General features: G+C 40.6%; 1 protein-coding gene across 12 annotated transcripts in view; it reads right to left on the reverse strand.

Moving 5' to 3' along the window:
* CEP70 (centrosomal protein 70) overlaps window positions 1-15,537 on the reverse strand; it is a 120,373-nt gene that overhangs the window by 43,795 nt on the left and 61,041 nt on the right. For all 12 annotated transcript variants that reach the window (XR_007405134.1, XR_003137339.3, XM_035704801.2 and 9 more), the window contains one exon: window positions 6,322-6,427. Coding sequence is in view for 10 of the 12 variants with exons in the window: in XM_035704801.2 (XP_035560694.2) it covers window positions 6,322-6,427 (106 nt within the window). In the remaining 2 variants the exon portion in view is untranslated. The remainder of the gene's footprint in view (window positions 1-6,321; window positions 6,428-15,537) is intronic.

A 15,537-nucleotide genomic window follows, 5' to 3' on the forward strand; every position in this document is an offset into this window, starting at 1 on the left:
AGTGCGCCGAGCTCCCTAAGGGCTGCAGCGCGCACAGCGGAACCCGGCGGGACCGGCGCAGCTCGGAGGGGCTCGGGCGGCGGCTCCGCGGAGGGGGCTGCGCGGCCCCGGGAGCAGCTCGGAGGGGCTCGGGCAGAGGAAGAGGCTCGGTGCAGAGGGGGCTGCGCGGTTCCAGGAGCAGCTGGCGCGGGGGGGCTCGGGGGGCGGCTCCGCGGAGGGGGCTGCGCGGCCCGGGAGCGCGAATCCAACAGCGCAGGCCCCGGAGCACAGGCCGCCGGGACACAGCCCAGGATCCGGCCCCCCCCCCCCCCCCCCCCCCCCTGGACAGGCAGAGGCCCAGAGGGCCCAGGACCGCAAGGACGCTCCTGCCCTGAGCTGAGCAGATCAGCGGCCCCGCCCTGGAGCCTCCAGGCCCTGCAGACGGAGACCTCCGGAGTTCCTGCTGGAGCTGAATCCAGGGCTGCAGAGCTGGCCCCGCCACTGGGGCTGTTGCTCCTGGGGCCTCACGGGGTAAACAACCCCCACTGAGCCCTGCACGAGGCAGGGGCACAGCAGCTCCCCCAACTGCTAACACCTGAAAATCAGCACAACAGGCCCCTCCCCCAGAAGACCAGCTAGACGGACAACTTCCAGGAGAAGCCAAGGGACTTCAAGGGACTTAAAGTACACAGAATCAGAAGATACTCCCCTCTGGTTCTTTTTTTTGTTTTGTTTTGTTTTGTTTTGCTTTTTGATTTGTTTCCTTCCCCCACCCCTTTTTCTCCTTTCTTTTTCTTTCTCTTTTTCTTCTTTTTTTTCGTTTTTTTCTTCCTTTTTTTCTCTTTCTCTTTTCTTTCCTTCTTTCTCTCCTCTCTTTTTCTCCTTTTCCCAATACAACTTGCTTTTGGCCACTCTGCACTGAGCAAAATGACTAGAAGGAAAACCTCACCTCAAAAGAAAGAATCAGAAACAGTCCTCTCTCCCACAGAGTTACAAAATCTGGATTACAATTCAATGTCAGAAAGCCAATTCAGAAGCACTATTATACAGCTACTGGTGGCTCTAGAAAAAAGCATAAAGGACTCAAGAGACTTCATGACTGCAGAATTTAGAGCTAATCAGGCAGAAATTAAAAATCAATTGAATGAGATGCAATCCAAACTAGAAGTCCTAACGACGAGGGTTAACGAGGTGGAAGAACGAGTGAGTGACATAGAAGACAAGTTGATAGCAAAGAGGGAAACTGAGGAAAAAAGAGACAAACAATGAAAAGACCATGAAGATAGATTAAGGGAAATAAACGACAGCCTGAGGAAGAAAAACTTACGTTTAATTGGTGTTCCCGAGGGCGCTGAAAGGGACAAAGGGCCAGAATATGTATTTGAACAAATTCTAGCTGAAAACTTTCCTAATCTGGGAAGGGAAACAGGCATTCAGATCCAGGAAATAGAGAGATCCCCCCTAAAATCAATAAAAACCATTCAACACCTCGACATTTAATAGTGAAGCCTGCAAATTCCAAAGATAAAGAGAAGATCCTTAAAGCAGCAAGAGACAAGAAATCCCTGACTTTTATGGGGAGGAATATTAGGGTAACAGCAGACCTCTCCACAGAGACCTGGCAGGCCAGAAAGGGCTGGCAGGATATATTCAGGGTCCTAAATGAGAAGAACATGCAACCAAGAATACTTTATCCAGCAAGGCTCTCATTCAAAATGGAAGGAGAGATAAAGAGCTTCCAAGACCGGCAGCAACTAAAAGAATATGTGACCTCCAAACCAGCTCTGCAAGAAATTTTAAGGGGGACTCTTAAAATTCCCCTTTAAGAAGAAGTTCAGTGGAACATTCCACAAAAACAAGGACTGAATAGATATCATGAGGACACTAAACTCATATCTCTCAATAGTAACTCTGAATGTGAACGGGCTTAATGACCCCATCAAAAGGCGCAGGGTTTCAGACTGGATAAAAAAGCAGGACCCATCTATTTGCTGTCTACAAGAGACTCATTTTAGACAGAAGGACACCTACAGCCTGAAAATAAAAGGTTGGAGAACCAGTTACCATTCGAATGGTCCTCAAAAGAAAGCAGGGGTAGCCATCCTTATATCAGATAAACTAAAATTTACCCCGAAGACTGTAGTGAGAGATGAAGAGGGACACTATCTCATACTTAAAGGATCTATTCAACAAGAGGACTTAACAATCCTCTATATGCCCCGAATGTGGGAGCTGCCAAATACATAAATCAATTATTAACCAAAGTGAAGAAATACTTAGATAATAATACACTTATACTTGGTGACTTCAATCTAGCTCTTTCTATACAAGATAGGTCTTCTAAGCACAACATCTCCAAAGAAACGAGAGCTTTAAATGATACACTGGACCAGATGGATTTCACAGATATCTACAGAACTTTACATCCAAACTCAACTGAATACACATTCTTCTCAAGTGCACATGGAACTTTCTCCAGAATAGACCACATATTGGGTTACAAATCGGGTCTGAACCGATACCAAAAGATTGGGATCGTCCCCTGCATATTCTCAGTTCATAATGCCTTGAAATTAGAACTAAATCACAACAAGAAGTTTGGAAGGACCTCAAACACGTGGAGGTTAAGGACCATTCTGCTAAAAGATGAAAGGGTCAACCAGGAAATTAAGGAAGAATTAAAAAGATTCATGGAAACTAATGAGAATGAAGATACAACCGTTCAAAATCTTTGGGATGCAGCAAAAGCAGTCCTAAGGGGGAAATACATCGCAATACAAGCATCCATTCAAAAACTGGAAAGAACTCAAATACAAAAGCTAACTTTACACATAAAGGAGCTAGAGAAAAAACAGCAAATAGATCCTACACCCAAGAGAAGAAGGGAGTTAATAAAGATTCGAGCAGAACTCAACGAAATCGAGACCAGAAGAATTGTGGAACAGATCAACAGAACCAGGAGTTGGTTCTTTGAAAGAATTAATAAGATAGATAAACCATTAGCCAGCCTTATTACAAAGAAGAGAGAGAAGACTCAAATTAATAAAATCATGAATGAGAAAGGAGAGATCACTACCAACACCAAGGAAATACAAAAGTTTTTAAAAACATATTATGAACAGTTATACGCCAATAAATTAGGCAATCTAGAAGAAATGGACGCATTCCTGGAAAGCCACAAACTACCAAAACTGGAACAGGAAGAAATAGAAAACCTGAACAGGCCAATAACCAGGGAGGAAATTGAAGCAGTCATCAAAAACCTCCCAAGACACAAGAGGCCAGGGCCAGATGGCTTCCCAGGGGAATTTTATCAAACGTTTAAAGAAGAAACCATACCTATTCTCCTAAAGCTGTTTGGAAAGATAGAAAGAGATGGAGTACTTCCAAATTCGTTCTATGAGGCCAGCATCACCTTAATTCCAAAACCAGACAAAGACCCCACCAAAAAGGAGAATTACAGACCAATATCCCTGATGAACATGGATGCAAAAATTCTCAACAAGATACTGGCCAATAGGATCCAACAGTACATTAAGAAAATTATTCACCATGACCAAGTAGGATTTATCCCTGGGACACAAGGCTGGTTCAACACCCGTAAAACAATCAAATGTGATTCATCATATCAGCAAGAGAAAAACCAAGAACCATATGATCCTCTCATTAGATGCAGAGAAAGCATTTGACAAAATACAGCATCCATTTCTGATCAAAACTCTTCAGAGTGTAGGGATAGAGGGAACATTCCTCGACATCTTAAAAGCCATCTACGAAAAGCCCACAGCAAATATCATTCTCAATGGGGAAGCACTGGGAGCCTTTCCCCTAAGATCAGGAACAAGACAGGGATGTCCACTCTCACCACTGCTATTCAACATAGTACTGGAAGTCCTAGCCTCAGCAATCAGACAACAAAAAGACATTAAAGGCATTCAAATTGGCAAAGAAGAAGTCAAACTCTCCCTCTTTGCCGATGACATGATACTCTACATAGAAAACCCAAAAGTCTCCACCCCAAGATTGCTAGAACTCATACAGCAATTTGGTAGCGTGGCAGGATACAAAATCAATGCCCAGAAATCAGTGGCATTTCTATACACTAACAATGAGACTGAAGAAAGAGAAATTAAGGAGTCAATCCCATTTACAATTGCACCCAAAAGCATAAGATACCTAGGAATAAACCTAACCAAAGATGTAAAGGATCTATACCCTCAAAACTATAGAACACTTCTGAAAGAAATTGAGGAAGACACAAAGAGATGGAAAAATATTCCATGCTCATGGATTGGCAGAATTAATATTGTGAAAATGTCAATGTTACCCAGGGCAATATACACGTTTAATGCAATCCCTATCAAAATACCATGGACTTTCTTCAGAGAGTTAGAACAAATTTTAAGATTTGTGTGGAATCAGAAAAGACCCTGAATAGCCAGGGGAATTTTAAAAAAGAAAACCATATCTGGGGGCATCACAATGCCAGATTTCAGGTTGTACTACAAAGCTGTGGTCATCAAGACAGTGTGGTACTGGCACAAAAACAGACACATAGATCAATGGAACAGAATAGAGAACCCAGAAGTGGACCTTGAACTTTATGGTCAACTAATATTCGATAAAGGAGGAAAGACTATCCATTGGAAGAAAGACAGTCTCTTCAATAAATGGTGCTGGGAAAATTGGACAGCCACATGCAGAATGAAACTAGACCATTCTCTTACACTATACACAAAGATAAACTCAAAATGGATGAAAGATCTAAATGTGAGACAAGATTCCATCAAAATCCTAGAGAAGAACACAGGCAACACCCTTTTTGAACTCGGCCACAGTAACTTCTTGCAAGATACATCCACAAAGGCAAAAGAAAAAAAAGCAAAAATGAACTATTGGGACTTCATCAAGATAAGAAGCTTTTGCACAGCAAAGGATACCGTCAACAAAACTAAAAGACAACCTACAGAATGGGAGAAGATATTTGCAAATGACATATCAGATAAAGGGCTAGTTTCCAAGATCTATAAAGAACTTCTTAAACTCAACACCAAAGAAACAAACAATCCAATCATGAAATGGGCAAAAGAAGAGAAATGAAGAGAAATCTCACAGAGGAAGACATAGACATGGCCAACATGCATATGAGAAAATGCTCTGCATCACTTGCCATCAGGGAAATACAAATCAAAACCACAATGAGATACCACCTCACACCAGTGAGAATGGGGCAAATTAACAAGGCAGGAAACAACAAATGTTGGAGAGGATGCGGAGAAAAGGGAACCCTCTTACACTGTTGGTGGGAATGTGAACTGGTGCAGCCACTCTGGAAAACTGTGTGGAGGTTCCTCAAAGAGTTAAAAATAGACCTGCCCTACGACCCAGCAATTGCACTGTTGGGGATTTACCCCAAAGATACAAATGCAATGAAACGCCGGGACACCTGCACCCCGATGTTTCTAGCAGCAATGGCCACGATAGCCAAACTGTGGAAGGAGCCTCGGTGTCCAACGAAAGATGAATGGATAAAGAAGATGTGGTTTATGTATACAATGGAATATTACTCAGCTATTAGAAATGACAAATACCCACCATTTGCTTCAACGTGGATGGAACTGGAGGGTATTATGCTGAGTGAAGTAAGTCAGTCGGAGAAGGACAAACATTATATGTTCTCATTCATTTGGGGAATATAAATAATAGTGAAAGGGAATATAAGGGAAGGGAGAAGAAATGTGTGGGAAATATCAGAAAGGGAGACAGAACGTAAAGACTGCTAACTCTGGGAAATGAACTGGGGGTGGTAGAAGGGGAGGAGGGCGGGGGGGTGGGAGTGAATGGGTGACGGGCACTGGGGGTTATTCTGTATGTTAGTAAATTGAACAGCAATAAAAAATAAATTAAAAAAAAAAAAAAAAGAAACAAAAACAGGGGCACCTGGCTGGCTCAGTCAGTGGAGCATGTGGCTCTTGATTTTGGGATTGCAAAATTCAAGCCCCATCCTGGGTGTAGAGATTACTTAAAAATGTAAAATTTTTTAAAATTAAAGAAAAAGAAAACAAGCAAAGGGAAAAAACTATAGAGAACAAATCGATGTTTATCAGAATGGATGTTGGCAGAAGGATAGGTGAAATAGGTGATGGGGATTAAGGAGTGCACTTATTGTGATGAGCACTGGGTACTGATTGCGTGGGAGTGTTGAATCAATATATTGTATACCTTAAACTTATACTGTATGTTAACTAACTGGAATTAAATAAAAACTTAAAAAAAAAAAAAAAGAAAGAAAGAAATCAAGGTTCACTACAGATACCAGTCTCTTTGTCAGCTGTTCAATACCTGAAAGTATCTCTGGTCAATTAGGGCCTGCTGCTGGTTATCTCTGTTGGGTTCATCTGGTTTCTCTGGGTCCTCTGCCTTTTTTTGACTGATAAGATCCTGTAATCTAAAGGGGAAAAAAAAATCAAGATAATACAAAATACTTTCCTAGACACTAGATTAAGACAACAAACTGAGCCAATGATTCATCTACCCTCCAACATCTTTAAATCAATTTTTTAAGATTTATTTATGTGAGAGAGTACATGCATGCACACAAGCTGGGGGTGGGGTAGGGAAATAGGTAGAGGGAGAGGTAGTGCAGAGAATCTCAAGCAGACTCCTCGATGAGCAGAGAGGCAATGTAGGACTCGATCCCATGACCCAAGATTATGACTCAAGCCGAAATTAAGAGTCAGACACTTAACCGACTGAGCCACCCAGGCACCCCTAACCCTCCAACAGCTTTATGTCATTTTACATATAAATTTTTTAAATTTAATTTTGTAAGCCATATTATCACTGGAAAACAAGAATGTCCCCTTAATAGACCACAGATTAGAAATCGCTGAAAACAAAAGGGATCAGACTGAAGAAGAAAGTTCTAACAACTCCCCAACACTTGTAAAAAAAGAAAAATAGGAAAGAAGTACAGCAAGTGATGAAAGTAACTTCCAAGGTGCTCTGGGCTTGGAGGCTATAAGAAAAGGGAACAAAGAGGCAGGGCAATTTGGGCACAGTAGTAGCAAGAACTAGACGGTATGGTCCTTCCCTCTTCATATTCCATTTGTGTCAAAGAACAAATACAGTGATGCCTGGGCCAGTCAACAGGCATGGAAACCCAAGAGACCACTGTTTAAGGTGGCTACAGGAAAACTGAGAAAGCTTCTTTGCCTAGAAACCTATGTATGAGTGCTTCTACCTGGTAGCAAACCATTTTCCTTCTCCAAATATCTTTTAAGTCAGGCTGTACTTAACATTCCTCCCCCTACCTATCATGCCTTTAGAAAAAAGTAGTCTCTTATTAAATCCCACTTCAAATTAATCACATTAAATTTAAGTATGCCTATCAGTTTCCTGAGCAACTCTGATCCATTAAATCATTCTATGACTCATTAATGAGCTTGACCTGCTGTTTCTAAAATAGAACAGCAATATTCCAGGGTACTTGGGTGGCTCAGTCAGTTGAGCTTTGAACTCTTGATCTCAGCTCAAGTCTTATCTCAGGGTTATGAGTCCAAGCCCTGAGTTGAGCTCCACACTGGGACATGGAGAAGAAAGAAAAGAAAGTAAAAAAGAAAGAAAAAGAAAAAGGAAAAGGAAAAGGAAAAGGAAAAGAAAGAAAAAGAAGAAGAAAAAGAAAAAGAAAAAGAAAAGCAATATTCCATCATTTGCCTACTGAAAAAGCAATCAATGGTGGGGCACCTGGGTGGCTCAATTGCTTAAGTGTTGGACTTGGTTATGGCTCAGGTCTTGATCTCAGGATCTTGAGATTGAGCCCCCCCCCCCCCCCCACCCCGCCCAGGGCTCTGCACTCAGCTGGGAGTTTGCTTCTCTCCCTCTTCTTTTGCCCCTCCCCTAGTTAGTCCTCTGTCTTTTGTCTCTCTCAGTCTCTCAAATAAATCTTAAAAAACCAAAAAACCAAAAAAACAATGGCTTCCCACTGCTCTGTTAACTAAATCTAATCACTGTAGGTTAGCATTTGAACAGCTCAATGCCAGTAGTCACAACCCAATATTCCTCCTGACTCCTTTCTTACCTCATCTCTTACTATTACCCTACAATTATCTACTCCAGTCATAAGTACTGTCCTTGATCTTCACTCAATTGCTTTTTTCTGCTCTCTGGTGAGTATATGCCAAAAATAATATTAATAAGTGGAATTCGTTTTAGGTAAAAAGTCAATCTCTCTCATCCAATAGATATGAAGACCTCACAATCCATTTTCCACTTGACTTCCCACCTATTTACCAATTTCATATACTTTACAGTTTTGCCAAAGGTAGTACCAGGAACATATTATCTATGTTCAATACAATACAATACAAGCAGGACATAGAAAAGCCAGTATATTCTCTAATGGGAATACAAGTAAACAGATATATCTGAATTTAAATGTTAAACTCTCCCTAAGGTGAAAATGTTTAACTTATCAATGAACTCTTTTCAAGTCTGATTAATAAATATTATGCTATGGATATATATAACATCTTAGCTCAGTACAGTAACCTAAATATATAACTGCATGTACGAGTTATAGTCACTCTGGGAAAAGTTAGATGAATAAAAACATACCTTCATTTAATAATGAAATAATCAACTTATATTAGCAACCTGGTGATGATGATAATTGTATTTATTGAGAATATTCTCTGTGAAGAACTCTTTTAAGCACTTTACACTATAAAACAAGATTTTAAAATGGAGCAAGCAAGCCTAGCTAAGAGTCTCTTAAAATAGTTAAGAAGCCATAAGGTGGGGGGGGCGCCTGGGTGGCTCAGTCAGTTGAGCCTTCAGCTCAGGTCATGATCCCAGGGTCCTGAGATTGAGCCCCACATCAGGCACCCTGCTTAGTGGGGAGTCAGCTTCCCCCTCTCTCTCTGCCCCTCACTCCACTCATGCTCTAAGTCTCTCTTTCTCTCACTCAAAATAATAGTGCCTGCCCTTATCCCAGGGCATGATCCTGGAGAGGGATTGGGATGAGTCCCACATCAGGTTCCCTGCAGGGAGCCTGCTTCTCCCTCTGCCTGTGTCTCTGCTTCTCTCTCTCTCATGAATAAATAAATAAAATCTTTTAAAAATAATAATAAAATCTTAAAAAAAAAAAGAGGCCATAAGGGAGGAGGATTTTATGTACATCCTCACTGTAAGAAACTAAATTTAAAAACTTTTCAGCCAGCTGTGTGGCCCTCAGCCTGGACTGAACTTCCTCCTCATCATGACACCTAAATTGTTCACATTCTATACTTCAAAAGGAGTCAATGAGATTTGTACTTTGGCAAGTTTCAATTCATTTGCATATTAAATTAATTCAACCCATCCCAGTTAATTTAGTTTCAATTCCTGTTTTGCATAGAGACCTAAAAGAGAATGGTACTCATGACCTTTCACCTTTACAACTCTGCCTCCTCTTATTCTTCCTCAGAACACAATTCAGGTTATCTACCTGAAACTGTATCTCCTAGACTGCAATTTGAATTGCCCAAATAACACCTGTTTGCTTAAACTTTCGGTGAATTCCTTCTTGGTTGACAAGTATACATTTAATCTCATTGTTTTTCTAAATTTACAGGAGATGAGTATTAGTGAAAGCTAGGGACTCATGCGATATTGACCTCTAGTTCGCTTGGTCTCACAGAAAGTATCAGCCAAAGCGTAATATTCCTGAAAACTTTGTATTTTGCAAAACCACACAGGTGAAAATAACAGAGCTTGGGAGAAAAGCAGTGTTAGAAACAAGACTACATTACAATAGATGCAGCTTGTAACCAGAGAACTGATCCCTCAAGAGTTAAGTTAGACAGCTCTAGTATATCTATAGGTTGCCTCAAGGGATATTACAAATACAGACCACAGAGCAGAAATGTTAGCTTGAGAATGCCAAGACTATGAAGATGGAAACGGAACTCCAGGCCAGAGAAGATGAGGTTAAAACAGGCAAGGGACCAAGTGCAACTTGCCTCCAGCCTGGAGTCTGTCTAATGCTGGGGGTCTAGGAGGGAGCCCTGGGTGCAGCCTCTCATTTTAAATTTTCTTAAAATAGAGCTGAAAGGGCAACTGCCTATGTACCAGCAAAGTTTTTCCTCTTGTTGAAAGCTATAATACTACTGCTATTCTCATTCTTGTACTAGGAAAAATCATGTGAACTATTTCTAGCAATGTCTATTTAATACTACTAATCATTCCTTTATTTCCCAATTGCATATGATATCACTGATGTTTCAGAAATGTGTTTTAGCAGTATAGGCTGTACTCAGAAATATGCCAGGGTTGTTTTGTTGTCTCCAGAGCAGTGAGCAGGGCCTAAAGGCCATAAAAATCCCCTAAGAGTAGCTAAAGGATTCTTTACATACTTAATGAACATTCATTTCATGCAGTCAGCAGCAATAGCTGTGTTTCTTTGTGGAGTCTGGGAAACTCAGCAAACTGTAGTGCCAGCTTAAAATATCTGTGCTTTCTCCTGTTTTCTACAGACATCTCCATAAGATATGTTTCTATGTGCAGATACTTTATAGCTTTTTTAAAAAGATTTTATTTATTCATTCAGAGAGAGAGGCAGAGACACAGTCAGAGGGAGAAGCAGGCCCCCTGCAGGGAGCCAGATAAGGGACTCCATCCCAGGACTCCAGGACCACACCCTGGGCCAAAGGCAGGCGCTAAACCCATGAGCCACTCAGGGATCCCCTACTTTATAGCTTTTAACTGTGCCTGATGAAGCCTTTCCATGATTCAGGATGACTCCATGCTGGAGATGAGGAACAAGCTGAAAAGTAGAATGCCAATTTTGTTTTTAAAAATCCTGCCTTTTTTGCCACAAAGATACAAAACACATATAGATACCAATCTGAGCCTCTCAGAGTTATACATTCTCTGAGTCCTTTTCTCCACATTCCTAAGACTTTTTATATGATTAGGATAAAAAGAAGGGTGATTCCCTTTAATCTATCAACTCCAATGCCACAACTCTGAGAGCAACTGTTTCTTTAGAAGTCCCACTCCAGGGCAGCTCCAGTGGCACAGCGGTTTAGCGCCGCCTGCAGCCCGGAGCGTGATCCTGGAGACCCTGGATGGAGTCCCGCATCGGGCTCTCTGCATGGAGCCTGCTTCTCCCTCTGCCTGTGTGTCTGCTACTCTCTCTCTCTGCATCTCTATGAATGAATAAATAAAATTAAAAAAAAAAAAAAAAAGAATTCCCACTCCAGGCCAAAATCCTACACATTATTTTTCAGGCCCAAACCAGACAATTACAAAGGCTTTGTCTGGAAGCCTTTGTAACCCTCATGGAAAGCTTCATGGGGGAAAGCTGCCCTCCCACATCAAACTTGGAGCACAGCCTATGCACTGTAATCTCTGGAGGGAGTTGCTGTCAAAAACTCAGCCCCCTTGACCCTTCCCTTTCCTTGCAACTCCCAGGCCAGCCATGCTTGCATAGATTTCTTCATTCCTAGTCCAGGTGCCTCCATCCTGAGGCCTCTTTATTGGGGTGACCCTGACTGAGGTACTTTTCACTTCTCCTTATAGGGTGGCGGAAATCTTAACTAATATAATTTTCTCCATTCTGACTTCGTATTTTCCACTCACAGAGCTCCCCCGGGCAAAAATCTGTCCAGGGCTCCTAGGCAGTGAGATGTTTCTTCCTATCAGTGCAGCATGCCATTTACTGACTCTTGCCTGGTGCCATTTCATAGAGAAAAATAGGAATACTTTTTGGCTGCTTACACTATAGTAGTAAATGAATGAACCCTTGATTGTTCATTTCAGTTTGGTTCACTGTCCTGGCCACCTCTACATCCATCAACTCAACACTAAAGTGACAGGATTCTGATTTTGTTTTCTCCTAGGGAAAATATAAATACCATTGAAATTAAATGAAATTAGTGTAGCACCTTTGGTTAATCTTGTACTGGCAAACCTATTTGATCACCTTCTAATAACCAAATTTTATAATCAACCTGTTGTAATAGTAACTCAAGAAAAGTCCATTTTTTTTCCCATGTCAAGTAGACTCGTTTGATATCGAAGGTGGTTAGTTGAAAAGCAACAAATCTAAAGAAAAAAATTGAATTCTCTCAGATCCTAAAAGGAAGAGACAGCCTTTCCCCTCCTTTTCTTGTAGCATTTCCTTTGGAAAACTTGTAATTGTTAAATTCTTTCTCTGTCTCTTTAAAAAGTATGTCTTTTTTGTGTGCTAATTTTTTTTTTATTTCTTAAACTTAAATTCAATTTGCCAACATATAGTATAATACCCAGTGCTCATCCCATCAAGTGCCCTCCTCAGTGCCTGTCACCCAGTCACCCATCCCCTCACCGACCTTACCTTCTGCAACTCTGTTTCCCACAGTTAGGAGTCTCTCATATTTGTCTCCCTCTCTAATTTTCCCCACTCAGTTTCCCTCCTTTCACTTATAGTCCCTTTCACTATTATTTATGTCCCACATAGGAGTGAAACTGTATGACAATTGTCTTTCTCCAGTTGACTTATTTCACTCAGCATTATACCCTCCAGTTCCATCTACATTGAAGCAAATTGTAGGTATTCATCCTTTCTGGTGGCTGAGTAATATTCTATTGTGTGTGTTTATATATATAAACACATATAAAAACATATATATGTGTGTGTGTGTGTGTATGTATGTGTATATATATGTGTGTGTGTGTGTGTGTGTGTATATATATATATATATATATATATCTCACATCTTCTTTATCCAATCATATGTCAATGGACATCATGGCTCCTTCCACAGTTCGACTATTGTGGACACTGTTGCTATGAACATTGGGCTGAATCTTTGGGAGCGTATATAAATCTTTTTTAAGATTTAAATAAACCTCTTGCCAAGTTTACATCCTAGGAATATCTTTCTTGGAAGCCTCAGAACCACATCTTTGAATGGTACCTTGTCTCCCTGTCTCTGTTGTAGTTTAGTCTAGGCTCCTGGCTCTCTAGGTTGTAACTTCCTGCTTATTATAAAAAACACACAAAGTTTTATTTTTCCTTAGGGTAAAGACAATTCACATATAATATATGTAATGGATTGTGCATGTGTAGCTATATAAAAGAATGAGATTTCTTTCTGGCTTTGTAATCTCCTTAGCAGACTGCCTATACTGTATATCTCAGTCTGGTTGGACGTTTATTCAGTAAAAAACTGTTCCCCTATTTTGTCTATATGTGAAGAGGATTTACTGAGCTGACAGGATATTTTATTTTAAATTATTTGCCCAATATTTGTAGTTCTTTAAAAAAATATTCTACCTCTGCCATTGCAAAAAATAAAAATTTGAAGTTTTACCTTAAAAAAATGTTTTTCACCAGGTGTTTTATTGGTTCTAATTAGTATGATGGTTAAGAGTTTGAGCTTTGGAGTCAGAATGACTGGGTACAGATCTAATTTCTTTCCAAGTTCTTCCACATGCCATCTGTGTGACGTAGGCAAGTTATCTAACATTCCTAATTCCCTATTTCCACATCTAGATTCTAAAAGAATCTAAACCAATCCAAACATAAAAAAAATTAATGATTTTTTAAAATTCCAAATTTAAATTTCTAAAGCAAATTATGTTCTTTAAAATTCAACAAAAAAGGGATCCCTGGGTGGCGCAGCGGTTTGGCGCCTGCCTTTGGCCCAGGGCGCGATCCTGGAGACCCGGGATCGAATCCCACGTTGGGCTCCCGGTGCATGGAGCCTGCTTCTCCCTCTGCCTGTGTCTCTGCCTCTCTCTCTCTCTCTGTGACTATCATAAATAAATAAAAATTAAAAAAAAAAATTCAACAAAAAATACAGCAGGGATTGGTTCTGAATCATATTTTTTTTTTTCTGAATCATAATTTTAAAGGCTAATTGTGAAAAGGTCAATCTAAAGACAATAGCCCAGGAGCACCTGAGCCTTCAGCTCAGGTCATGATCTCAGCCCTACATCATTGGGCTCCTGCTCAGCAGGGAATCTGCTTCTCTCTCTCCCTCTGTACCTCTCTATGCTCATGCTCTATGTTTCTCGTCTCTAATACAAAAATAAAATCTTTACAAAATAAAAATAAAGGGATCCCTGGGTGGCGCAGCGGTTTGGCGCCTGCCTTTGGCCCAGGGCGCGATCCTGGAGACCCGGGATCGAATCCCACATCGGGCTCCCAGTGCATGAGGCCTGCTTCTCCCCGTGCCTGTGTCTGTCTCCCTCTCTCTCTCTGTGTGACTATCATAAATAAATTAAAAAATAAAAAAATAAAATAAAAATAAAAATAAAGACAACAGCTCCAAATAAACAACAACAAAGACATATACAGTCAATTCTTGTTAATCATGGTAGTTCTGTTAGTCACCATAAACACTGAATTAGAAAAGATTGAGCCATTGCTCCTAGGGTTAATAGAGTCAGGTACCTGCATGCATCTAATAACATTTCTCTCAAATGATCAATATATAAGCTTGTTTTATGTGTGTCAATGTTTAAAAACACCTTATTTGATATTGCTGACTAACACTGAACTCATAGCTAACAGCGCTATAACTCATGCCTAAATGAAGTTTACCTAGCACATGTATTTTCTCTGTAAGCCACATCACAGCCCTCTTCCCATCCAGGAGGGATACTAGACAGCACTTCAACACTATGCTTAGTGGCCATCTTGGAGAAATCACCAACAAAAGGTACAAAAATGCAAAAAAAAAAAAAAAAAAAGAAAGAAAAGTGGCACTCTGATAACAAAAAGAGCATCATCTTGTTCAACAGGTGGAAATGTGTATGTTGGGCATGTCCTCTCATAATCACGAAAGTGCTACAACTACTGATTTGAGGATTAAAAATAAATTTCAGGTACACAAATTCACAGATATGAAACCTGTGAATAATGAAGACCAACCACCTATCTCTATGTGTGTGTGTGTGTGTGTGTGTATCTTCACTAATATACTTACCTTGAAAGGAGTAAAATTCCTTTGAGGGGGATAAGGATATGTGACTCTAAAATATGCCATTTGACATAAGGAATGTTTTGAGCCAAAGGAATTTGAGACATGGCATATGCAGGAAAGGCTCTCTGATCTCCTCCTCCTCTCCTGAAGCAGATCATAAGACCCTCATGTAATAGGTGCCCTTGTATACCCAGAGGAAAGGAGCATCTTCATCTCTGAAGACAGAGGGATTTCAAGAAAGAATCCAAATTTCCCCCAGTATACTTAGCTCATGCCCTTTGGTCCTATCATGTTTTTCTACAACTTTCCATTCTTCATTAAACCTAGTATTAGGCAGCTCAGGCTTAACTATTTCTTCAGACCTTCATTTCCTTATGAAGACTTACATATAATCAAATGTAATGTCTATCTACACCTTCTCCTCTTTTTACCTCCCTCCATCATCCTTTTTCCAGTTGCTTCTCAACCAATTTTCCTATTTTATTGAGATACCAATAACTATATAGTTATTTAGGCCTGAAACTTAAAGGAGTCTTGATTCCCCTCCCCGCCCCGTGAGATGCCTATATCCAATCCATCACCCAGTCCTAACAGTTCTACCTTC

The sequence above is a fragment of the Canis lupus genome, chromosome 23 (genome assembly GCF_003254725.2).
Source record: "Canis lupus dingo isolate Sandy chromosome 23, ASM325472v2, whole genome shotgun sequence".
Taxonomy (NCBI): domain Eukaryota; kingdom Metazoa; phylum Chordata; class Mammalia; order Carnivora; family Canidae; genus Canis; species Canis lupus.